Source organism: Ictidomys tridecemlineatus, chromosome 5, assembly GCF_052094955.1.
Source record: "Ictidomys tridecemlineatus isolate mIctTri1 chromosome 5, mIctTri1.hap1, whole genome shotgun sequence".
Lineage (NCBI taxonomy): Eukaryota > Metazoa > Chordata > Mammalia > Rodentia > Sciuridae > Ictidomys > Ictidomys tridecemlineatus.
Window position 1 is genome coordinate 2541628 of NC_135481.1, and position 27227 is coordinate 2568854.

The 27227-nt window shown below is 42.4% G+C and overlaps 1 protein-coding gene and 1 pseudogene across 3 annotated transcripts in view; one reads left to right on the forward strand and one right to left on the reverse strand.

Annotated features, from left to right (window-relative positions):
- Positions 1–27227, reverse strand: part of Atp10a (ATPase phospholipid transporting 10A (putative)) — a 189852-nt gene that overhangs the window by 23288 nt on the left and 139337 nt on the right. For 2 of the 3 annotated variants that reach the window (XM_078049105.1, XM_078049104.1), the window contains exons 4-12: positions 19349–19455; positions 18831–18962; positions 17685–17815; positions 15734–15986; positions 12059–12270; positions 10475–10669; positions 7546–8113; positions 2870–2973; positions 2652–2778 (exon numbers count right to left, since the gene is read on the reverse strand). In XM_078049105.1, the coding sequence (XP_077905231.1) occupies positions 2652–2778; positions 2870–2973; positions 7546–8113; positions 10475–10669; positions 12059–12270; positions 15734–15986; positions 17685–17815; positions 18831–18962; positions 19349–19455 (1829 nt within the window). The remainder of the gene's footprint in view (positions 1–2651; positions 2779–2869; positions 2974–7545; positions 8114–10474; positions 10670–12058; positions 12271–15733; positions 15987–17684; positions 17816–18830; positions 18963–19348; positions 19456–27227) is intronic. The other variant, XM_078049106.1, reaches the window with a different exon arrangement.
- LOC101975921 (large ribosomal subunit protein eL43 pseudogene) lies at positions 5638–5993 on the forward strand (annotated as a pseudogene).

Genomic DNA, 27227 nt, shown 5'->3' on the forward strand with positions numbered 1-27227 from the left:
ATAGGCCAAGCATCCATAGGCTGAAACCTGAAACTATGAGCCAAAATAAACCTTTCTGCCTTCTAAGTTGATTATCTCACATATTTTGTCACAGCAATGGGGGAAGGGAATACATAACTCAACCAGTTTTGTACCCTTCACTAGATCACAACTTCCTGCAGAAAGAGCCTGGTATCCCCCAGCTGCTCAGCAAGGGTGCCTCAGTACAATATCTACCAAGATAGAAAGCAGGGAAGGTCTGTGCAGGTAAACTGCAGTCTTGAAGGAGTTTTCACCTATTCAGGGAAAACCTAACACCTTGAAAATATAAGATCTTTTATTTAAGTAACTAATTGACCTTAGTAAAGGGATTCTTCTTGGGTCACTCCACAGACCTTGCCTATACAATCTGCTGGTTTGAATGAAGCACAGAATAGTATTACAAAGAAAGTAATATATTAGTATTAGAGTTAGAGAAAGTGTGCCCACCTGGGCATCACATATGGCTGAGGAAAAAAGGGCAAAGCCCTTTTAGAATGATCTGAAGTCTAGTGTCTTTCTTCAGCATTCCAAGGTAGCCTGTTTGCAATATAATTTATGTGACTTTGAATAAATGCCACCTTCTTTACAATCTGACCCTTGGGAGGGCCTGACATTTCTAAGTATTGTAACGTGGGTAATTGGTAGAGTTTGGAGTGAAGTTAGTGCTGTGCAATGCATCACTGTGCTGGGATGTCAGACGGCTTTCAATGAGAAGGGATAGGATGTCACCAACTGGGGAGTTCCAGATGACATTTAGAGAAACTAACAAGAACACCAGGCAAAATGAGCAGAATGTTGTCATTTGGATTTAGGTTCTTGGCCAGAACATTTTGAAAACGAAAATTTCAGGAACACAGTGTGAATGGTGATCCTTTCTGCTGATGATATTTATTTGTGGCTCTCTGGGGCTATTTAATATGAGCGCTTAAATGAAAAGATTTAGAAAGCAGTATTTTGCTTTGGGATATGAAAAATAAAAATACGTCATTTCACTTTCCTAAAACAATGGAGTTACAACACAGAGCCCATAATTCCCTACCTGTAGATCAAGCTGTGGTGAACAATAAATGGTGGGTGGCTCTTGTTTCTTCCAGGTTGGGCTTCATCACTTAAATATATCAGGTAGTAGAAGATCATAAGTGGTTGGCAACTGGCTTGTGGGAGGGAGGCTGAGCTGTCCAGTTTGCCCATTTCTGTGCTGTAAACACTCCTACTTTGCTTGATTTCAGTCTACCAACATGGCATCAAAAGGCCTTGTGAGGGCTAGGGATGTAGCTCAGTGGTAGAGCACATGCTCTGCATGTTCAATTCCCAGTGCCACAAGTTAAAAAAAAAAAAAAAAGAAAGAAAAAACTGTGAAATTCTTGAAATTTTATGCAATATAGAAGGAGGTTATTGCAAAATTCTTGAAAATTTACAATGGGCTCTTGTTAGCAGGCAAGAATATGCTCTAGTACACTGTTGATGCCCAATGTAGGCAACACATTGGTTCCTTAACTGACGCATATCAAAGCCATTTTCATATGCTCCTGGAGGAAAGCCATCTGCCTCAGGGCGACAGTAGGACATGGTTCAATTATAATTCTGAAAATTTTTGATTATCTAGGACACTGACCTCACCCTAACACAAAGAACTAGAATGGAGGATAAGTATAAAACCCCTCTTTTAGATGTTCACACAATTGCCCAACTAGAATATTAATTATAGAATCCAAATTAGGAAGAAATTTCTCTGAAAAAGGCATAGATAGATGTTGGGTACAGTGGACTATTATATGAAGTGTGTACATGTATTCATTATATCTAGTGTACATCAGTCCATTCAATATTAAGTATATTTTATATTAGACATATAGATTTCTCAACTCCTCTGCCCAGAGAATGAGGCTAAGTGAATGCAACCTTTCTTTGTTAAATGGAGAAGGAGAAACTCTCTAGGACTTTATGCAAAATGAATGGGATCTGAGGATGGAAGGGAATGTCAATGTCGTGATGAGCTCTTCCTGAGAACACCTAGAGTAACAAACTCTACCCATACAAGGACTAAGGTGATTTATTCACTAATAAGTATGAAGTTAAAATTGATTATTTCAAATGTTGAAATGAGCATAAAAATAATAAATATTTTATTGCTAACACTCATCATATTTATTAAATATAAATAGGAACACAAGTAGGAAATATGAGCATGTTTTAGTAAATATGAGCCCATTATCTTTTCATCTCCAAATAATCTGTAAAATATTCATAAAATGCAAAGTGCAGCACAGAAAGGGCACAACCCTTTCTCTTGTTTTGCCAGGAGGTTGAAATCCTTTCAAACCTCAATTGTCAAAAGACTTGCTGCTCATCTCTCTTTTTGGTGGAAGAGCTGGATCTAGGGGAGGCAAGCTGGCTGCCATCATGGAATGCTGGGTACATATGGGTCCCATGGAAATAGGCCAGTGAGAATGTTTATTCAAGGATCATGTAGGCTGGGGGACCCAATGGCATCAAGCCAGGTGGTTCTTTAACCATGTCCAGAGCATGCAGATCAGCCACTGACTACAGCCAGACCAGCATCCTCTCCAAAACCCTCTCTTCAATTTCAACACTGCTCCGTAGGACAGGCAGATCACAGGCATAATTACCCAATAGATGCAGATTCGTCTCAAGGCGAATGGCAGATTGGAAAAGGAGCTCCTCTCGGTTGTCCACAGATGATTCTGCTTCTAAGTGGCTTTGCAACCAACAGGCATACTCTTCTTTGCTCAGAACCTATATGAGATACACTGTTGAATGCTGTGTCAGGCACTGTACACGTTGAGGCACCCACTTCTGCTTCTTTGCAGAGACAGTTCCCACTCACCCTCTTGGCGATGCACAAGGTACGCAGGCCTTCCATTGCATACAGGTTGAGGTAATTCTGTGTTTTGCTTCGGATCTTGTTTTGATGCTTTCCTCTGGCGTCATCTAGGTCAGAGTAGAAGCAGGAAATTGAATAAAAAGGAATGGCATCCAGCATAACACCCTGCAGTAAATTCAACCCCCCCATCTGCTTCATCACTTTCAAATAATGTGCACAGTTCCATACAGAATTCAAAGAAATAAATCAACTAATTGGTCTCATCAAAATGCATATTTTTAGCTATTTCTAAGATCATTTGTTGAAATGAGAAACTCATGAAAACAAAAACCTCATCAAAAGACATCTAGAATCAATCCTTTGGTCCAGCCTATTAAAGGAAGGTGCCCATTCTAATACTTACGAAAAATGGGAAACTAACAGAAAGTGCAGTTTCTCTCCTCAAAACATACATCATTGGTAGTATTACCAAATAAAATAGAAGATATCCAAATGTTCCCTCCTCATGTGAGATGCATGTTATATAGCTGAAATTCAAATTTAACTGAATATTCTATATATTTTATTTACTAAATCTGCAACCCTAAATCTTGAGGTCCTTGGCCTTGGGGAAGCTTTTCTACTATTCCAAGGGCATCCCATGCTGGACCTAGCAAGAAGCACTCTTATCCCAATATCCTGCATTCTCCTAAAGGGTGACAAATTCTTCAAGGGAATGCCAACTTGTTCTTGGGAGTTGACAAAATCTCACTCGTGTATAAAACAGATACATGGAACATAAACAGACATACAGCAACTCTGTGGAATTAAAATGTTGCAAGAGGTCAATTGTTTTTAAAAAGACTCCTTAAAGAGGGGTTGGGATTGTGGCTCATTGATAGACTGCTTGCCTGGCACGTGTGATGCACTGGGTTCGATCCTCAGCACATTATAAAAATAAATAAATAAATAAGATGAAGGTATTGTGTCCATATACAACCCCCCCCCCCAAAATATTTTTTTTTTAAAAAAAGACTCCTTAATGAGGTGATAATTAGAATAAAAAGAGTTGCTTTAAATTGCTTTGCTTTAGGGATTTAAATTTCCTGAGAAGATGAAGCTCAAATTTACGTATGTATGTATGTATTTATTTGTTTATGTACGTACATATGTACGTATAAGGGGAATGAACTCAGGGGCACTCTACCACTGAGCCACATCCCCAGCCCTATTTTGTATTTTATTTCAAGACAGAGTCTCACTGAGTTGCTTAGCACCTTGCTGTTGGCTGAGGCAGGCTTTGAACTCACGATTCTCTGTCTCAGCCTCCTGAGCCACTGGGATTACAGGTGTCTTAGAAGATATATAGATAAACCTCTGGTATTTTAGCTCTCAGAAGCTGTGGATAACTCTTTCAAGATTCTGATGATTCTTTGAACTCTGAAGTAAAAATAACAAGCCAGGTGGGTGGCACATGTTTAAAATCCCAACAACCTGAGAGGTTCAGGCAGAGCATTACAAGCTTAAGGTCAGCCTAGGCAACTTAGTAAGATCCTGTCTCAACATAAAAACAAAAAGGACTGGGGATGTTACCTTAGCAATAGAGGGCCATGGATTCAATCCCTAATACCAGCCCCCTTGCCACACACAAGATCAGAATAACAATAGAGCACTCTGGTTGTCCCAGGGACAGGGCAGGTGGAGGGATCTCTGGGTAGAAAAAAGAGCTGAGCGTTAAGATTAACCACATTTGTCAAAATAAATCTAGAAGAGTAAATAGAGATAGTCCGGACCATTTGGGACCCTGAGTACCTGGGACAAGGGGACACACAATTACCTGCTGGGGCAGGGAAGACAAACACACAGCCATGCATTGCTAATACAACCCATTCTCTCCCACTGGGTCAGTTTAACCAACACATGCCTCTTGGTGAAAGTATTGTAAGCTCTTTGAAGAAAGAGGATGGGTTAAATTCTGTGACATCTTTAATATTTGGAGATGAGGAGAAAGTGTTAAAATGTCCTTCTTTTAGGAAATAATGGTGCTGTAATTTGTATCTTAAGTGTTCCCAAAAGTCCCATGTGGCAGACTGGCATGGTTGGGAGGTGGTAGAAAATTTAAGAGGTGAAGTCTAATGGAAGGTCTTTAGGTCACTGGGGGGTGTACCCTCAGAAGGAATATAGTGAGACCCTGACCTTTCTTTTCCCTTTTGGCCCCCTGGCCATGAGGTGAGCAGATATGCTCCACCATGAACTCCTCATAATATTCTGCCTGTTATAGCCCAAAAGCAATAGGGCCAACAAATTGTGGACTGAAACCTATAACCATGGGCTAAATAAACCTTTTCTCTTTATAAGTTAATTATTTCAGTATTTCGTACACTGATGAAAAACTGACTAACACAGATGCTATTATCAAAACTTAGTGATAAAAGTTTTGTTTGTGTTTTGTCTATATTTGAGATTTTTCTGTTCATTTAAAAAACATATACTAGTAGAGAATACAAGTATGGCAACTGCTGTGGTCTCCTCTGTGGAACCTGTTTCCTTGCACAGCTCAACAGGATTCCTAACTTTCTTTCTAGGACATGACAGGCCTCTCCTACTACCTTTGTCCCACTCTTGTATTCTAGTGCAAGTCCAGACATTCTACCTTAGATATGAGCCATTGTGTGTGTTAGTGTGTGTTAAAGACTGAAGCATGGGGATCCTTTACGTAAACTTTAATTCACAATCACAAAATAGGACAGAAGTGGTCTCGAGTAGCAGAATAAAATCTGCTTGGCCCATCTATGTTTTTCTTCCATGTGGATGCAAACAAGAATCAAACATCAAGCTCTTCAGTCTCGGGCCTAAGTTGTGGCGACATAGCTAAACACACTAAGAAAGAAGGAATCATCAGTAAATATGGGACCCGCTACAGTGCCTCCCTCCGAAAAATGTTGAACAAAATTGAAATCAGTCAGCACGCCAAGTACCCTTGTCCTTTCTGTGGCAAAACCAAGATGAAGAGACAGGCTGTGGGGATCTAGCACTGGGGTTCCTGCATGAAAACAGTGGCTGGTGGTGCCTGGACCTACAACACCACTTCTGCCGTCACAGTCAAGTCTACAATCAGAAGGCTGAAGGAACTGAAAGGCCAGTAGAAAGTTCTACCATATAGCAAAAGTGTGGTTTATTATTAATTGTATTAACTGGATTTTCTGATGTGAATTGCATTAATATTGCCCTTTCAAAAGATTTGTAAATTGAAACCCTTCTAATTTGAATTGTAAAATTTTGCTGAAATGGATTATTATAATTCAGGTCTTTTTTCCTCAGTAGTTAGATGATAATGGCATGAAACTAAGTCTTATGGCTTAGGTATATACTTAGCTTTTTGTTGTTGTTGTTGTTGTTTTTTAAAAAAACACTGTTCAACTACTCAGAGATACACTGACATAATTGTACAAAATTTGTTTTAAAGGTAAAATGCGCTAAAATACACAAAGGATATAGCTAAAAAAAAAAAAAGAATCAAACATCAGATTGAAGAAGCCTCTTGCCATACAATGTCAGCCCATGAATTGGTTTCTATGCCAACAACAGGACCACCATAAGGCTAGAAAGGCAACATCCTATCCAGAGTTGGTTGTCTAACTATTTTCAGAAACACATTTGCAAATTTAGATCAGATGCCTTTTGAAGGACACAATTCTGTGATGAGGACATGAAATTCCAGTCTGCAAAGATCCTCTAGCATATTTTCAGGCAGCAGGGTAGTCCCAGGCTTTGGTATCCAGAGTTCTGTCATAGGACACTGAGATTATGGTTAATAGGGCTGGTAGAAGCCAAACTCCAGAAGGACTTCTATAGTGCATAATATTTTACAACACAAGGTACCCAAAGCTACTTCAGGATATGGAAAACAGCCAGGCTTCAAGGGTCAGGCAACAGAGCCCCTATTAGGTCCCCTCCAGCTGCCAATAGCATCCTTACCTCTACCCTGCTCTTGACCTCCAGAGCTGAGTCACACTCCTCCTCAATTGTTTGAGTAACGGAGGAGGGAGGACTAGGTTAACTGTACAAGTATGGCTCCCTCCTTGCCTCCAAGTTCAGGAGCATTTCTAGCTGGAAAGATTTATAGCCTCTTTTGCTGGATAAAGTTCCACCCTCCAAAAACCAAAACAGTGGTTTTTAATCCCCATTTTAAGTCAAAAGGGATAAAAGAGACTGACATGGAGCTGCTGCTTAGCACAAAGTCAGGACAGAGGGTAGTGGGAGACAGACCTGCAGCTATACCTCCTTGTCACCCCACATTGTGGCCTGAGACAGCTCCACAAATAGGCTGAAAACTGTGGTCTTGACCTCAAAGATGCCCCCAGTCCACAGGGCAGGAGTGTACTTCCCAGAATTTTTAGTCTAGAGGTTTCAAATCTTCACTGTTCAGATTTAAAACCTGATGCTTCACAAGAAATCTCCCAACACCACTGCTCTGGAGCAGGGTTGAGGGAGGAATCCAGTCATCAAAGACCCCTAATGCAGTTTAGTCCAAACCTTTAAACTGGGAAATAGTGATTGAAAGAAACCATTAGATTTTCTAATGGGCATTGTTTAAAAAAAAGGATAAATGAAGATTGCATCACCCACAAGACTGGGTTAGGAGATTTCTCAAAAAATTTTCCCCAAGAATTGGGTACAGCAAGGGAACAGGCTGGTACCTGAGGAGCAGGGCAGCAGGAGATCCATGACTACTGAGTCAGCCCCCTTGGTGTAGACATTGATCTCATCGGTGAGTGGGTGCCGGATCACCACAGACATCCTCTTGCGAATGGAGTCAAAACCAAGCGTGTGCAGGAGTTCAAAAGTGAGCCTTCCTAGATGAGGCAGCTCCACTGACACCTGGTCATGTAGCCGATCCACCAGTGCACAGTTGTAGGCCTTGGCCGCATACACCAGTGCTGCCTCGTCTGGGCTCTCGGCCTCAAACCTCAGCTCCTGCTTTGGCTGAGGCTCCTGGGGGGAGTTGGGTTCCCAGCTGTCTGCGGGGGTGCTGTAGCCATTGCTGTCAATGGCTGGTGCGGGCTGGCCCAGCCTCTCCTCCAGCCTCAAAAGCATGCTGTCGTTGGACAGAGTGGACATGAAGCTGCACCCTGATTTGTGGCTGGACTTGGTGGTAGCCAGGCTCCCGATGCTGCTGCAGCCAGAGGTCAGGCGGCTGGGTGTGAACCTCCGGAGGAAATCTTCTATTGTCTTCACTGGAGACTTCAGCTCAAACCTTACCCTCACCTTCAAGAGAAGCAGTCAGAAGACAGGTGAAGGGATGATAGTATCCTCTGACTTTGCATAAAAGAATCAGAGAAGTGTGTTCACCATTGCCTCGCATAAAACCTGGCTTTTTTTTTTTTGCCAATTATAAAGTCACTTAAAGACAGCTTTATGAATTCCTTTAAATTATGTCCACAAAAATTTCAGTGTACAAATCACATTTCTAAGCCCAAAAAATCTTTTGCAACAAATTAAATATATAGACACTGGGTGTGGTGGTACATGCATGTAATCCCAGCAACTTGGGAATCTGAGGCAGGGGGATGGAAAGTTTGAGGCCAGCCTGGGAATCTTAGTAAGAGTCTGTCTCAAAATAAAAAATAAAAAGATTTGGGGATATAGTTCAGTGGTAGAGTATCCCTGAGTTAAATCCCCAGGGCTATAAATACATAAATACATACTTAGATAAATTCAGGATCTAAATCATTAAAAATTGTTAAACTTTCCAAAAGTTTAATGATGGAGCAATGGGACCATACTTTAAAGAGCAAATGTTGAAACAACCAAAATATTAAGTTATTATTAAAACTTTCTGATTAAGTAGAGTTGTCCAAAGTTGTGAATCATAGTATTAGCTTCCAGAAAGTTAGGTTATTTGGTAAAGCAAGGCAAACAGAACCAGACTATGACAAAGGTGCCTTTTCTTTAGGCCTATGACTTTACTTATTCTTCTTTGTTGATAGGGATTGAATCCACAAGCCTATACTAAGCCTATACTCTTTCACTGAGGTACTCCCCCAGGTCACATGTAATGACTTTATGTATGCTACACATTCAGGTGGGGAATGCACACATTCCTTCCATAGCTCCGATACCTCCAAATGCTCTTAAAGGTGACACTCACCAATATGTGGCAACAGAAATGATCTGGAGAAATGTTCATTCTCAGGCTAAGGGTGGGCAATTAAATATTCCATTCCCTACACAGAACTCATAGCGTGTATAACTTTCAGAATGGCCTCAGTCGTGATGGGGTCTCTGATGGGGTCTCTTACTTACTCAGTAATTGCTACATTGCTTATGTCTGACAGGCAGGGTCTAACCTTGAAAACAGATACCCCATTCAGGGATGCGCCTGCCAGAAGGCTTTAATGCAGGGTGGTGGAAGATCCTGAAGGCCAGGTAAGGGATGCTGAGAGGCAGCTACATGCTATAGTAGGAAGCAGCTCCTGCCCAGGGCTGGCAGCATAAGCCTGTGGTCTCTGAGTGTCCAGACCTGTCCACTTGGGATCCACTTGGTGCACTGGGGCCTCAGCAGGCTGGCATAGCAGGAATAAGAGCACAGTGGGGTGGCAGCTGCTGTCAGATATGCTATCTCAGCAGACAGCATGACCCACCCTATTCACCCCACGTCACTTGCCAATGGCTCATCACCGGAGCCTGCTGGAAGGGCTGATCCTGGAGGTTAGGAAGGTGTAGGGACAGGTCTATGACACATCCAGCCCTCATACACTTTCCTTTTATCCATTCCAAAGTGCCTAGCTTCTAAATATATATACCCATGCTGATGCACAGCCCTCAAGCAATGTGGCCCACCTGCAGGACTTCCTAAGGATTATTCAGGATCCCTTAACACATCAAACCTTTCCTGTCTTAAGGGAAAGCCTTAATGTTGGACCAACGCAAAACTAACTTGGGTACTGCTATTTCCACCACCCTAAGTAACCTGTGATTAATCCTTGACTACTTCTCCTTGAAGGACAATGTTAAACGTCTTTATTAACATTTCATAATTTGCTGTGTGCCAAACCTGACTCTGAGCCCTTTCCATAAGTCCTCACCACTGTCCCACATCCCAAAAAAGCAGAGATAGGAACAACATGTCTAAAAGCCTTAAGTCAGGATTGAAGTCCAAGCATGTTGTCCCAAAGTCGGGGTACCCAATCCTTCCTTTCTCCTCTTCTTTGGTAATCTGAGACCTGAGACTCTGGGTAGGTCATATTGGGTAGCCTTCCCTCTGCCCCTGCTCAAGGCCAGGTAGCAGAAGAAGTACCAAGGCAGGTGGAGCCTCCTGAACTCACCTGTCCACCCTATAACAAGGTCCAGGTGGCCACTCTATGCCCTTCCTGTCTGAGGCACAGAAGGTGTCCCTGGCAATGTGTCCTCTCCCACTTGGCCTCAGTCCTGACCTGTCCACTGTAGCCTGGGATGACACTGCAGAACCAATGCACTGTTTCGCCCTATGTGAAGCTGCATCTTTCTTAAACCTGAGAGCAGCTCCTTGAAGGAAAGGGAAGCATGCTCACCCTCAGGAAGACTACCAGAAGAGTTTTTGAGAAGATCAAGCGCATCATGTGATCTTGGGGATACTCCACAACTTGCCTTCTGTCGTGGCTGATCCGGGGATGTGACCACTACTGTATTGCAGATGGTAAGCGCAATGAAGAAATCAAAGACATCAGACAGCTCTGGAGAGAGTTGGGCCAGAGGGTGCTCCTGGTGCCTTGATATGGCCAGGTACCTGTCACACTCGCTCACCTTCTCTAACAGCTTTGGATCAGGTGTAATGTCTTTCTCCTGGGGAGAAAATGGAGACACATGTTGAGTCGGAACCAGTAAACTGCCAAGGATCTTCGTGCTTACCTATTTAAGGAGCCTTGGTTTTATTAAAAGGTATAAACAGAACTCCACCTCACATACACACTTATTTCATTTTATAATTGTACATTATATATAACTTTAATTGTATAAAATGTATCATTTACATATGGAAAAAATGCATATTCTTATGTAAATACATATTTCTTATAAAACAATATATCTAAGATATATTATTACAAAATAACATGTGTCAGCCTAGAAAAATTCAACAAATTTGTATCCTATTATCCCACAAAATATTTACTTTTCAGAAATATGCTTCTGTATTTCCTTGCAGGTTTTTATCTTTATATTTAAATTTCACATAATCAAAATACGTTATAACAAATTGGCAGTTTCCATTTCCACCCAAAACATTATACTATCTGAACTTTTCAATGGCTTTAAGGATTATATAAAAACACATCTTTAATAACTTCAAAATGGATGGAGATACCATCATTTATCTGACCATCTCTTGATCACTGGATATTTTGACTTCTTTTCACCATTTTGCTGATATAAATAACATCTTGATAAACTTCTGCAAACACCAATCTTTGAATCATTAAATTACTAGGTCAGAAAGTTTGAACACTTTTGACATGTGATGCAGAAATGTTGTCAGGAAAACTTGTTCCAACACAGTTTCCCTTAGGTCTCCCAGAGGCCCTTTTGGCAACCCCATGTAAACCCATTGATCGGAGTCCACAATTCTAGGCCACCCCATTTAAGTGGTGGCTTCTATGTGGGTACAGAAGGACATAAGAAATGAAGCAACTCACAATGTATTTTTCCCTCTGTTCTTAAAACATTTCATAAGTGAAAGTATCTTTTGGAATTTGTCTCTGGTTTCTCGAAATTTCCCTGCCCGATGGCGGTGGCCTATAAACACATGGACAGCTGACAAGGCAAGGAAGAAAATACTGCCACTCTATTTAGGCTCAAATAATTAACTACTTGAGGGGAGGGGATTGACTTTGCTTTTCCACAGTTGTCATTTTGCTCTGATGTTTTATTCATTTCATTTGGCAGGACAGCTTCTTCTCCATCGCCCTTGGTGGGTGGCTCACATGGCAATCACCCAGCCATAGATGTATGGCAAAGAGACTGTGTCAGTGTTTTGGAAAAGATACAACAGTGGGGAGAAGATACTGGCCAGAAAAACTTCTGCTAACTGAGCAGAGCCAAACGACCCAGCAAAAGCTTATTTGTATAATTAAATATAGACACCTTTGGTGATTGAAGAAAATGACAGTGGAAGAAAGCAGGAGGGCAGGCTGGGCATCCTCCCAAAGGGTCATGTGCCCGTGCCTGCACACTCACCATGGGGCTACTGAAAGCCGTGTGCTTGGACAGCATGCTAGCCCTCTTGGCCTCAGCCCGGCTGCCTGTGCGCCAGTAGGACTTTGTACTCTGACTCCTGTGTAGGATCCGGACACTCTGGTGGCTCCCAATACTGCCACGCTGGGATGAGCCCCCCCTGGGCACCTCCTCCTCTTCTGAGTCTGCCTCCTGGTATCTGGCCAGACGCTGGGCTGTAAGGACGGGAACACAGAATAAGATATCATGGGAGCAGGTTGAGCAGGTTTAGCAGATTGAGCCAATTCAGGGCCTTTTAGGTTTCATGAGGATTTCGGCAGGGTGCCCAGAGCACTCAGTACCTTCACTTTCTAAAGGCAAGGCCACATTTAAGGGACTAACCACTGACAGAGGTTAGAGCATATTCTTGTTTATCTGAACTCTCAGGTCAGCCTAAGGAGGCTGATATTCTCAACCCCATTTCTCAGATGAACAGACCAAGCCTCATTTCAGAAAACTTAGGGGCTTGCTAAAGTCACAAGACACAGTCACAGAAGGATGATGGTGGCACTCAGGCCCAAAGGATGACAAAGCCTGGATCCTTTCCTGTATGATACAGTGGTCCACTCAACCAACAAGTCAGGTGTGGGCAGGTATTCTTTTTAGGTAGAACCAAAGTGCACATTGGATTGGGCCAGCAGGTGGCCTGGAGGAAGGCAGGGCAGAACGTGCAGGCCTGGTCCACACAATAGGACTTAAGGATTTGCCCACCATGCATGGGGTTATAGGGCCCACTTTCCTCACTGGAGCCTTCCAGGCAGATGAGGAATTGTGAATCTTTTGAAACAAATGTATGGGACTTCAGCTGGGATGAGAGCACTCATTGGTGCCAACCTCCTTATCAAGGACAAGTGGACAGGGTGACTACTGGTGGGAGAAGGTGGGACGGGCAGGTAATCTCTTTGCAGGCAGAAACCAAGCTCCAAATGTACTAGCTAGAATGTAGACACAATCACATGTCCAGGCTTTGTTCCTGTGAAGTGCTGCAGATCAGGGAGGCTTAAACTCCTCCTAAGAGTCACACACAGGAGGATCACTTACAGACAGGGTGATTGTGATGCTGCACTTGAGCCCTTAGGGGGCACTGTTGAGCAAAGTCCCTGAGGCCATGGGGGCATTTGGTAAGTAGTATGAAGAGTTGCGTGTTAACCAATGATCCTTAACAAATTTCCCTGTTTTTCCCAGTTAGGATGGCTTGCTTCTTCATAGATGAGCAACAAGGAGACTATTCATGAGAATTACCCATTCAAAATAAGCACCTAATTAGAACTTCAAGTGCATGTCGTGCTGGGCAGAACTACAAGGAATCCTTACATGAGGGAGCCTGCTGAGAAGCTGCCCAGAGAAGAGGATGCCCAAGATACTGATCAGTCATGTGGGATAAGCCTATGTATTGAACATATCTTAAGAGACTTTCCTTTACAGATGAGAAATGGGGAGACAGAACAGGAAGTCACCTGACCACTATCAGAAGGCTGAGTACTTCCCAACACCAAAATTCCAGGCAGCAGGGATGTTTGATTCCTCTTAAACATCCTACCTGCTCTTAGGTGACACTAATCCCAGTTTGGTGACACTGGACAGCAAGAAAAGGCAAAGCCTGGACACAAGATTATATCTACTTTCTAGCTAGTGCATTTGGAGCTTGGCTTCTGCCTGCAAAGGGAATACCTGCCCATCCCATCTCCCCCACCACTGGTTACCAGGTATCAGAGTTCAATGTAGCCACCACTAAGGACTGCCTTCATGCCTCCCAGGATATGGGGGCCAGGGATGGGGCCAATGCTGGTGTGAGATATTTTCTGACTCCAGTGACTTCAATGAGACTTTTGAGGTCCTCATGGAAGAAGAGGGCAAGGTTCAGGAACTACCTATCCCTGGGCATGCACAGTCAGTGGCTCCAGGTCATCAAAAAGAAGCACACCCATGGTCTGCATGACCAGTTACGGCATATGTGAGCTGGGCTCAGTGCTCAAAGGGAAATTTATCAGTATTAATTTACCAGTGAGTGATCAGATCATAGGATTAACTAGCTGAAGGTGCTCTCTGTCCGTCAACTGCTGATCCAGGCACTTCTGTAAAATGTTCTGTGGAGATGCATGGTTGGTTATTTCATTACTCACCAGAAATGCTCTCCTATTTTCTGAAGGCAACAGAACTCTTTAGTTCTGGTAAGCATTTAACAACTGTCAAAATCTTTCTGTGATTTCTCCCCATGGAGCCTCAGGTCCTGACTTTATTAATATTTTCAAAAATATAATATTTTTAATTGACAAATCATAATTATATACATTTATGGGATAAAATGTGATGTTTTGATAGATGTATGCAATGTATGCATATCCATCACCTCACCTGCATATCATTTTTAAGGTGAGATGTCTGTAATTTACTTGTAGCTGTTTTGCAGCATACAACACCTAATTATTAACTACACATAGTCACTGCTATGCAATAGATATCAAAACCTGTCCTTTTTATCTGTCTGAAACTGATCTCAATTTCAGAAGGCTGCTGAAGAAAATGCTGCCTGGGAATGAGCTATTCTGCACAAATTCTAGCAGTGAGAGAAGGGGACCAGAAGGGAGGAACAGGGTCTAATGCAAGGAAAGGGTAGGGGGGATAGAAGGAGAGTGGAAAAAGTGTGGATAGATTAAAGTATGGAATACTATCACAGACAGTTTATTTTGGGTGGAGAATAAGACATTAAAGTGTATAAGTTCTTCTGCCTTCTGTTTACTACAATTGCTTTAATTATATATGGAGGAAGGTAGAGGATATCAAGATAATTCTTGATTTCATAAAAAAAATCCCAGATTTCTCATCAAATATCTCTAAAGAAGTTTCCTATTAATGCCCAATGGCTGCTCCATTCCCCCTATTCCCCATTTTATACAGGTTTCTTTATGTTATTTGTTGCAGTTATAGGAGGGAAATAAAGTCTTTGTTGCAGATCAGGGTGGCCTCGCTTGGAGGTGCTATGACCCTGAAAAATTATGAGTGCAGGACAACTTCTCATTGCACCCTCTCCTGCCTGGGGTGGAGACTGCTGGTTTAGTCACACCCTTGGCTTAAGAAGTCGTGGCTCCCCTTAGCCTTCCTTCAGAGACAAAGGAGGCAGCAGAGGATAAGGAAAGGAGAGGTGGGAGGAGGGGCTGTCTGAGCAATCATAATCGGAAGTGAGGCGATTGATTTCTCGCCAGCTCCCACGGACATTTTGTTCCAAGGGAAAGAATGCAGCCTGAATTAACCAATGCCCTTCTAAAAATCTTTAGCTGATAACAGGAAGACAGATGAGTGACAACAGAAACATCTCTTTGTCCCTGGGTGTGACAGAGTGAAATGACTGCATGCCTCAGAAATGAGCTCCTTAAGAGTGCCCTGCCTGCTGCTGCACTTGCCCGACAGAAAATGCGTGCTGAAACATGCCTGCCATTCCACACACTGCAGTGAGCCTGGTAGTGTCAGCCTTTCCTATAAATCGTGCCAGACATCAGGCTCCCGAGGTGCTCTGACAGCCATGTCTTTTTGCTTCCTTGAAAATCAGCAAACCCTGAAACTTGTGTGTGTGTGTTCACACGCAGCATTGGATATAGCAGTTTTCTGGTCCAGCCCAAATAGAAAATCCCCCAGACTCACCATTTGCATCATGAGAATATTCTATGCCAGACACTGTGCATCTTCGGAAAACCATTTTATTCTCAGTTAAAGTGCCAGTTTTGTCTGAGAAGATATACTGTATCTGCCCTAAGTCTTCCGTGATGTTCAGAGCCCGACACTGCAGCTGAGAATCTGTCTCTTCATCGTACAACTCTATATCCTGGTTAATGAAGTACACTTGGCAAACTTTAACAATTTCAATGGAAACATATAAGGAAATAGGGATCAAAACCTAGGAGACACAAGGCACACAGGATGAATGACCGTGAGGACATGGAGCTATAGAATTGGTCTGATCTATTTAAATGACAAATGACTACAACCAGGAGGAAGCAGGAACTATACTGTACCTTTAAAAGCTTAAATAGGTTGGTTTAGAGTCACTATTGGAAAAGGATTAAGGAATTGGCATAGAGTTTAAACTAGGACAGCCTATGATGCAACTGCAGAGCGGAAATCCACTATGGTGTCTGGAAGTGTGACCATGGCTTGGGCAGAAGCAAGCATTTTCGTATTACTAAATTGTGCTCGAGAGAGGCTAGGAAAGGAAAGAAAGAAGAGAGAGAGAGAGAAAGAAAAAAAATATGGCATAGTCAGAGTCTGCGTAAGCAAAGTCATCTCAAACCATGGCAATGTTTGACCCCCAGGCCTCCCTTGGGCCCCAGGTGATAGGAGTTGCCTGTCTCTCATGGACACAACCCCAGAGTTCAGACAACATCCTCCAAAAAGCGACATTCTTTTTTTTCAGAGCTTAGTTTTGTGTTAAAGCACCATTTCTTCAATCTTGTATAATATAGAATAAAGGGACAAAGCTTTGCAAGAATTGTTTGCAGTCATGTCTTGAAATTTTTAGACCAACTTCCTTGAAATTAGTATTTACTTTTTAGAGTCACAGCATTGAAATAATTTGTATAGGCCCAGAATATCATATTCAGAGTAACATGGTTCTCTGGGTAAATAAATTATGTTAATGAAATTCCAAATATTACCCTACCTCAAGACCAGAACAAATTTTGCATTTATATAAAAGGACTAATTTGAGAAGTTAAATAAGGCTGTTTCCTGTATATGAAGCACAGATAATAAGAGAGAGCAGAGCTTCCCTCCTAGGTGAAGCTAAGTATACATCCTCTGGTTATTCTCTATATTCTCAAAAGGGTTGGTGGTGACTCTTGCTTCCCTTCTCACCCTTTGGAGCACTGGGACCATCCCTAATCTTTAACTAAACTTTCTAGACATAGACTTTCAGTAACTGGGAGTTGTGAAGGAGGCATGTGAATAATATTAGCAACAACAACAACAACAAGTACTGATACATGTGATAACCTGAATTGAACTGAATCCTGGAACAAACAAAAACCACATCACTGGAAAGATAGGTGAGCTCTGAATGATGCAGTTTGAATTGTGTTCACGGCAAAGTACCCAAGTTATTTTCTTGTCTTTATAATACACTACAATAATATAACATGTTCACATTTTGGAGAACCTGTGTGATGGAATTATGGGAGCTCTTTATGTTAGTCTTTTCAACTTTTCTGTAAATCTTAAAATTATTTCAAAATAAAATTTATTTTTAAACAAAGTAATTTGGGTAGGGGATTGCCTAATATGAGGCCCTGGGTTTGATCCTCAACACTGAAAAGAAAAAAAATTCAAAGGAAAAACAATGAAATGAAAATGATGACCAACACCAAGATTTCAAAGTATTAGGAATCTTAAGAAAAGCAAAGGAGATCTTTAACTTGAAAAATCACCCAAGGATGAAAACCTATAAATAAGTGGAGAAATAAAAAGCAACACATCAGGCAGATATATTTGTGGTTCTCCCAGATGCAGAAATTATAGGAAATTCTTAGCAGACTATTATGACTTTCAAGTTCTCTTGAGAAAAGTAAAGCAAGTATCATACGATGCTTAGTACTGTTACCTGCAGAACTATTATCATTGTCAAAAATGAGTAAACTGCTGCTGTGACTGGGGATAAAGAACTGCCGTCAGACTCAGGGACATCAAATAATGCTTTCTTATCTTGATACCGCTGTACCCACAATCCATGTCCTGTAGCAACATTCGAAGAGAAACATCATTCATCTGATAGAAAAAGTATGAGCACTACTAGTATAAATTAAGCAAAACTTTTAAGATTACAGCACATTTAGGACAGAGGACATAGCACATATGGCTTTATTAGCCTGCCTTGCCATATAAGAAAGTAAAAACACACAAGTATTTTTGGCACCCTTGATCAGATTTCTGGAAGGAGCTTGAAATTGGACTTATCCTCATACCAAAAGTTTCCTATTGTTGATGTGTAATGATACCACTGGTCATAATGTAGGAATCATCTGTGTTTAGCAGTGTGAAGCACACAAAAAAGAATTTTGTAGTCTCACAAAAGACTAGTCTCATGAAAAATCAGTGGGCTTTGGATATGCTTCCCATTATTGTTCCTTCTTGGAGATTCAAAGTTCACATTCAGAGAAGCAACAGCAGTAGGCACGATTTAACCGACTGGGTCCCCCATCTATCTGATAACAGAAGTCTTTTTTGTGTTCTATATGCTTATGTCCTTTACCACTGAGCTCTCAGACCATGTCACACCTGTCTCGTGTATGTTGGCAGCTGATCAGGAACAAGGTGAAGGTCCTGTACTGGGGCGTCAACACACTTCCCTACAAGGCTAATGTAAACTGCAGCCCCTTCTTGGTATCCAAGTAATGTTTCTTTTTTCCTGATTTCATGAAGTTCCCATTGTAACATTTGTGCTTCTCTTGCTATTGGCCTTAGTTTATCACCAGCTTTCTGATGCTTCTTTCACGGACTCATTATTACTACTGCTGTGATGCATCCATTCTTCCAAAGAGTTGTCAATTCAGAAAATAACATTACTCTGCCATCAATCATCTAGGCATCTCAATGTGGCCTGTGCTGATGCAAACAGCCCTTGAGTCCAAGTCAGTGGAAAAAATGTGTTTTAGAATGCTGGATCAGAATGAGTCAAGACAGCCCACAGAGCTCGCCTGGAGGCTACTCAGCAGTGCCCATTCATTGGTGATCCATCTAGGAGACTTACCGACCGCTGAAAACAGAGACATACAAACGAGGAGAAGGACACACCAGAGCACGTCGCAGTTCATCTGCCTCTCAAGTTGGCTGCGCTTGTAGCGGGGCCCGCTGTTGTTCAGCAGAGCCTTGGTTTCGTGTCCTGTTGGGGAAAAGGAAGAAATGTAGTGAGCCAATGACCAATAGTTAAAGGACCAGTTGATGTGGATCCCATGGAATGAACTGCTATGCTGCCACCCAATTATGCTTATATGACAATCTGGGTCAAAATAGCAGGGTATAAAATTAATCTTGCATAGTTAACAATGGTGGGAAAATGAATGGAAATAAATATGCTATAATGCCAAGACAGAACATTTTTAGTTGAGGAATTATTAGAACAATTCTTACTTAAGCTCTTTTTGTATCCTAGTTTCCTAAATTTCCTACAATGGTATATGCTACTCTTCTGGATAAAAAATTAGGGAGAAATGTTTGAGAGCATACAGCACCACATGGCAGCACACGATCTAAAGTGCCTATACCTACCTGCATAGATGACAATGCCAACTACTGCTTCTGTATTCCTGATGGTACACCCTCGCAGCAGCAGGTTTTCCTTGTACAGTCCAGCCTTCTTCCCATTATCGTGTATGCTATTGATGAATAATTGGCACATGTCATGTAATTGCATACAATTCCCAATCAGCGCTACCTTAGGGAAGGAAGGCCCTGGAATAACTGGAAGCTCCAGAAAACCTGAAAGCTGGACAGGTAAAGTGATCAGGGAGCCTCAAGTACGGGTGGCTTATCTTAGTGTGCCTCTACAAGAGCTGAGAAAAAGTTACTGTTCACTAGTAACTGGGCATCCAAAAGAACTGGAAAGCCTGGTTCTTATTTATTTACTTTGTACCTTTTTTTTTTTAACTCTAGAAACTGACATAGCTAGAGAAGACCAAATGTGGAAAGCAGAGCAGAGTTGGGAAGCCAGACAAGGTTGGCTTTGCTAGGTGGTATATCTCCTGCTTCTCAAAGGAAAGGTTACTTCTAATCAGCACCTCATGTCATAAAAAATACAAATATGCATCTGGAAAAGGGAATGATATTAGTTTGAGCAACATTTTTTTTACATTTTTCCCTTATTAAAAAATCACAAAGTTATTAGAAATACTAATATATGTAATTTGAAATGTAAGCCCATGAAACAAGCTTCTAAATTGTTTCATTAGTATGTAGATTTAGAAAGGTAATCTAAGCTTAAGCTTCTGGTCTTCAAACTCATCCTCCTGGCTCACCAATGACCTGTGCTGGATAGGACAGCCCCATGCTAGGACTACATTGGGACAGAAGAATCGCAGGAACCCAATGTACAGGTCTCAAGGGGGAGCCTTAGAGGCTTCCAGAACTACAACCAAGCACAGTCTAATCTTCCCCAGGCAGTGACACTGAGAGAAGCACCTTCCAAAACACCACCTTTTCAGTAAACTCACCCCTCTGGGTACACCCACAATCAAAATGCCTCCACTGAGGTTCTTGGAATCTTACCAGAGACCCTTGGAAGTCTTTTCCTTCTCCCAACTCCTAGCACGGTACCCAGTTACTAGGGAAATAATCAGAAAAAGCTACACAATGCAATCAAAGCTAAAATGCATGCTGGGTGGTTCTTTTGCAGAGTAAATGCAAAGGAACACAGAGGTGGGGGAGATGCTCAATCAACACTGAGCTGACAGTCCACTTTGGCAACTCTGAGACAGAGTAAAGTTCTACTTCAAAAAGAGATTCAAGACTGAAAACCTCACTGCCAGCTGAAGCATCCAGAAACCAGCCTGTATAAGATGATATTAACTACGAAGAAAGCCCTGCTTCACACTTTCCAAATGAGAGGACACCATAGCCACATTTCTGACATGGATGTCTCTCTAGAAACAGCTGGATATGAAAACAATTTCTCTGAAGTAACAGTAAAGAATGACTCATCTCAAAGCTCCAGTAATGCTTACCAGGAATAAGAGATAAAACTCAAAAGAAACAAGAAAAATATCTATTTTAGATAAGTCTTCTTTGACAGCTTTTTAGAAACTACAGTCAATATGGGTTCTCAGCATTTGTAGATTCAACCAACCAGAATGAAAGATATTGAAACAAATATTTGACTGTACTGAACATTTTCAGATTTTTCACCATAATTCCCTTAACAATACAGTGTAACGACTATTTACATAGCACTTACACTGTATTAGGTTATTAAAAGTCATCTAGAGATGATTTAAAGTATACAGGAGAATGCACCCAGGTTATATGCAGATACTACACCTTTTTCTATTAGAGACTTCAGCATCTGTAGGTTTTGGTGTCAGTGGAGGGTCCTGGAACCAATCCCCTGGAAACTGAGGGACAACCATGCTATGCTTCTAATCAAGCCAGACAGCAACTCATCACCAGGAGGTGCACAGGCCTATATAAGAACCACAGCAGGCTGGGGTTGTAGCTCAATGGTAGAGTATTCACCTCGCATGTGGAAGGCACTGGGTTCTATCCTCAGCTCCGTTAAAAAAAAAATAATAATAATAATAAAATAAGCGTATTGTGTTCATCTACAACCAAAAAACATTAAAAAAACAAACAAACAAACAACAACAACAACAAAAAACAACCCACAGCTCTTTGTGACCAGCTCATCACAATGGAAGGAAGGCTGGAAAACAGCAGTACCCAGGGGAATCCCAGCACGCAGCTGTGATGCCATCATGCAGCAGTGGGGGGTGGCGAAGGGCACCTGCCTTAGACTTCTGAAAGGGAGAGTCCCAGATAACAGTGGAATAGACCCAGGGCCATGCAAGCATGAGTCTCAATTCCATGAAGCTGCACACAAGAACGTGAGCCCATCAAGCTATACTTAGCACTTCCCCCTTTGAGATTCAAAGTTCACATTATAGATTCAGAGAAGCAACAGCCTGGGCTGAACTGTGTCCTCCCTGAGATTCAGAGGTTGAAGTCTCAATTTCCAGGACCTTAGGATATTATTGGAATTTGAAGACAGGGTCTTTAAAACAAGAAATTAAGTTTCAAAAGGGCCATCAGGGCAGGACTTGATCTAATCAGAGTGGTAACCTTAAAAGAAGAGATTAGGGGCAGAAGATGTGGCTGTGCATACAGTGCTTGCCTGATATGCTCAAGGGTTTAATTCCCAGCACCAAACTGGGGTAGAAAAAAAAAAAGGACAACATTAGAACAAAGGCACATAGAGGGACAATCATGGGAAGACATAAGGAGCAGAAGGACATCCACAAGCCAAGCAGAGGTATCTCAGGAGAAAGCAACTTGCTGATACATTGGTCTTAGACTTCCAGGCTCTAGATTGCAAGAAAATAAACTTCTGTTGTCAAAGCTGCCCAGTCTGTGGTGATTCGTTATGGCAGCCTTGCCAATTGAATACATCCTTTAACATTTAATCTAAGCTACCTCGAAGAGTTCATCTAGTTCAAGTCCCCAGGCCTCTTAACTCATCAAACCAATCTCTTCTAAATCAAAACTGTCCAGAAGTAAAATTTTATGAGAGTACTGTCTGATAGTACCATATAGCATGCACTAAAAAAGTGCCATATGCAGGATCTTTGGGAAATGGCAAGTTCAGCTAATAAATGACCTGCTCAGCTTTTCTCTCTTGAAAGATGTTCCATTTCTGGTGACTGCACTTGCTGTTGGGAATGGCTCTTATGTGTCTGAGTCCCAGTATGTGAAGGAAGGTGAGTTCTAGTAATGACCAACATGCTGACAAGCATCTGCAACAGGGTTGGAATCTGTCCATTCAGAAACAGGAACACAAGGCATTCCTGTGCCCACATACCTCCCCCCAAGGTCTAAGGGTTGCAATATCAAGTGCCAGAACCTTGAAGAGAGTTTTCAGGCTGACTGCCTCCCCCAGGGCATATCATCTGCAACACTTAGAGACTGGGTTTTCCTCTCTGCTTCACCCTGGTTAGTGGCTCCACATCAGCCATAAGGAGCAGAAGGACATACCCAAGCCAAGCAGAGGCACCTCAGGAGAAAGCAACTTGCTGATACATTGGTTGAGGTTGCTGGACCAGCAACCTCAGTGTTATTAATGCCTTGTTTTCCCATCCATTCTACCATCAGTTCTCAATATCAACCTCCTCACTAGCTATTTCTCTAATCCAAGGGCCTCCTTCTCACCTAATTCATTGCCCTAATTCAGGTTACCCACTTTTTTTTTTTTTTTTTTTTTTTTTTGCTGGAGCCTGCAGCACACCATTGCTAGCCTCAACACCACCAGCCTGGGTCCTTCATACTCACAGTCACCAGAGAAATTTTACCATGACATCTCTGTTATTTGTACCCCACAAGCAGGCTCTGGGCTCCTGATGGCATTCAATGCTCACACTAGCCCTTTGTGGTTGCAAATGGCTCTGCAGCATCAGGAAGAAAAGCTCAAAACCCTGCTCTGTGGACTCTAACTTTGGGGTAAAAATGGTAACCAGAAGAGATCAGGGGGGGCTCTAGTGATATCAGGCAAAGAGCTTTGAATCCAAAAATCTCCCAAAAGATGAACAAAGTCATCTTATAAAGAAAGAGTGGATTCAACAGGAAGACATAACAAGTATATATGCATCCAAACATCAAAGCACCTAAATATAAAAAACAAACATTGATAGTTCTGAAGAGAAAAATAGGCAACTGAATTTATAATGTGAATTGGAAATTTACATCAGATGACCAGCCAGCTTCTTTTGCTTCATCCTTTAGGGGAAAATGCAAATGTTTCATTGAGTTGTGGTTTCAAAGATCACTATACAACATGAAGTTGACTGAACACAGTCAAATGGAGTCATCCTAAGCCAAGTCTCCATTCATAAGGGGCCTGTATGTGCAGCTGTGATGCCCTGGGGAAGGAGCTAAGGACAGAGCCCTGAAAGAGGTGAAGAATATTTCTATTTCCAGTTTCTAACTGAAGACTTCATATAAAGATCATTTGAAACAACACAGGTCTTTAAAGTGTTCTTAACACTTTTTTTCTAATAGCAGGAGATTTAGTTTATATTCAGTTATTTAAAGTATATAGTTCACTGGAGCTTTTTGTTGCTGTTTTGTAAATTGAGAATTGTGAAACTACCACCAGCAGCTAATTTGAGAACATTTTCTTCATCCCCCAAAGAAACCCAATACCCATTAGCAGTCACTCCCCATTCCTATTCCACTCCCCTCCTCTCAAGCCCTAACAACCTCTGATCCCCTCTCTGTATCTATAAGATTGTCCTACCGCAGGCATCTCACATGAGTGGAACCATACACTAAAGCTAGCACAGAGTGGTTGCACGATATATTCTAATTCATGTGGTATTTCACATATTTTCTTTCATTTGTTTCTCAGGTCAGCCTGTGAAGTTGAGGGGGTAGCCAATGTTAACCACAAAATTCAAAGGCAGAGGATCAGAAATGCAGAGTAAATTTCTAAGGTCACCTGACTCAGCAATGGGGAGAGCTTAACTTCAGACTTGGGTTTTCTTGCTGCTATAAACCCAAATTTAGCTCTGCAAATGGCTAAGATTTTGAGTTTGGATTGGCTGGTCCAAGAAAAGAACAAAACTTGCTGGCATGCCTGTTGAGGAGTTTGGTCTGCCATCCATGGTTCCCTGGCATGATGAAGTTACTTGCATATAGCTACTGTCTCACAGAGGCTAAAGGGAGGCCACCCTGAGATGATAACAAACACACAAGCCAACCAACCAGGAACTGGCTCTGCAGTCTCCATGACAGATCTGCTCCTCAGGTTAGTTCACTGCTCCTAGCATTATTGGGATGAGTGTGAATCAACCTCCTTTTCTCTGACCTCCTTCTCTCTATCCAGGATAGAACATGGGAATCCAGCATGAGCAGGCCCACTCCCTGCTCAGGACAGCAGTCCTCAGCATGAGGCTGCCCTGCTCCCTTTGCTAATACCCTGGATCCCCTGACCTCGCTGATCCTCCCTTTGTATTCTTTCTGGATCTTGAGCTTCAGCCTTGATGAGGCTGACGGTATGCCACAGTCACAAGAAAACCTTTCAGACAATGCTATCCATAGGCTCCAAAGACCCTGCTTGCGTTAGTCTGGCTGGAAGAGGGGCCTGTGGGCACACTGTCAATCCTGTGGCAAATCCGAACCACCTCATCTGGTAGAGATAGCAAATCAGTTAAATGGGGTTACATATGCAGAGGTCTGTGCATATGTAGACAGCCATATGTATTTCATTATAGTCAGACAATAGACTAACACAATTCCTGGCCCACATTATTTTGCTCAAACTCTCTGCCCTTCCTAGGCCCAGGCTCTGGGGGACCATCAGGGTAGGAAAACAGAGTAGAAAAACAAAGGGGAAGGCAAGATGATTAGAGAACAGAGTAGAAAGGATTTCGTTCCCTTCTCAGCAGGTCTTTCTCAGGAAATGTACCCATGAGGACAACCATGCTGGGAACACCTAATGTTAGCATTGTTGGAAAAGTCTGACCAGGCCTTTCAGAACAATGTCTGTTCAAAAGACTGTTTCCATAGTGCCCAGGGGAGAGAAACAGGATGGAGATATCAAGACAGCTGAAGGCTGGGTACTGGGTTAACTGAGAAGCCACAAGATACCAGCCTCACTGAGGGCCAGCCCCTCATGCACAGAGATCACCATGTCCCCTTCACAAGCACCTAAGGACTCTACGAGCCTGGGTTTGTTTTTTTTTTTCTTCCTACCTTCTCTCTTTCTAACAAGTATCACTCTTTTGTATTTAGGGCCTTCTTTCTGGTCACAACCCTCCTCTTTAGGTCACACTTCTAGAAAGAGTGGTTGAGCAATGTCTCTTCCTCTCCTATATCCTGGAGCTAAAACTCTCTGAAATGACTTAGTTGTCACCTTCCTTAGGCTTTCTGTGGAACCCAGGGTACTGCAGATCTCCTTTCAATGTCCATGCTGTGTCTCCTCCCCTGGGTATCACCCTTGTGATGGTTTCCCCATCATATCAAGGTGACTGTTCCTAACTTTGGGGATTACTTTGTCTTCATTCCTTTCTTTTCTTTCCTTACTGTCTCATATGGCCTGGCCTCTTCTCTAACTTTGAATATGACCTGTAGGTAGAGGGTCTTCAAATTTTTATCGCTAGCTCCTACCCTGTCCTCAATTCCTGCTATGGTTTGGAGGGAATGTGGGTAATCCCTCATGAATTCAAGTGCATGAAGCCTGATCCCCACTGTGTTGATGTTAAGAGGCAATGGGACTGTGTAGGGGTGGGGCCTAGTGGGAGGGGATTACTGGCCCCTCCTCAACCTCTGGCTTCCTATCTGGTGATGTGATCTCTCCCTCTCACATACACTCCCACCATGATGCCATCCACCGTGAGAGATACAGAGACACAGCCAGAGGGTTCTCACCATAGTCTATAGCATACTGCACTTACTGTGCTTTAAACAAACCTCTCCATAAGTACCCAGCCTCAGGTATTTCATTATAGTCAGACAACAGATTAACACAATTCCTGACCCATATTATTTTGCTGTCATCTGATCACTGTGCCTTATACATTTGCCACATCCTCAAACTCAGGAAACTTCAAACCCATCTTCCTTCTTCCTGTGGTTCTTACACACACACACACACACACACACACACACACACACACACACACACACACACACACACACGATAAGCCATTCTCCCAATCACCTTCTCCACTAATCTCCCTCCTGAAGATCACTTGAGTAACTCGGCTATCTGTACCATCTCCTGACTCTTCTCATCTCTTGCTCCGTATTATTATTTATAATACTATTTTTAACACAGCAGCCTCAATGATAGTGGTCAATATTTATTGAACACCTATCATGTTTGAAAACTTTCTGTGTATTAAATTAACTGAACTTTCCTTGACACAGGGAACGTCCTAAATTATTCTCATTGTATAGATGAGTGATTGTGGGTGAGTAACTCACCCAGGGTTATCTAGTTAGTAAGTGCAGGCTCCGGAGCCTCGCAGCCTTAGCACCAAAGAGGACTTGTTTAATGCCCAGCTATCTTCAGAAACCCAGCACCTGTTCGAGCTGGCTTGGGCCTGGGGGATTCACAGAGCCTCTGCAAATGGTACCAAGGGCTTCAACTCCTGGGGCAACTGGTTAAGGAAGCCTGGAGAAGGCAGCCCAGGGAAGGACAGAGACCAGAAATTCACAGCAGACTGGAACATATGGGTAATTGAGTGTTCTCCCCCGAGATATTGTCGACTATATGATAAGGTTTGTTCTTAGGAGTTTTACCCCCCTTTAGCTGTTTCCTTTAAGTGATGGCCTAACATTTTCCAAGTTCTGATCCTCAGAGCAATTTCAGTGGGTGACTGAGCCATCACACTTAGCTACAGATGCACTTCACCTTTCACTGTGAAGTCTTCCATGATGCACT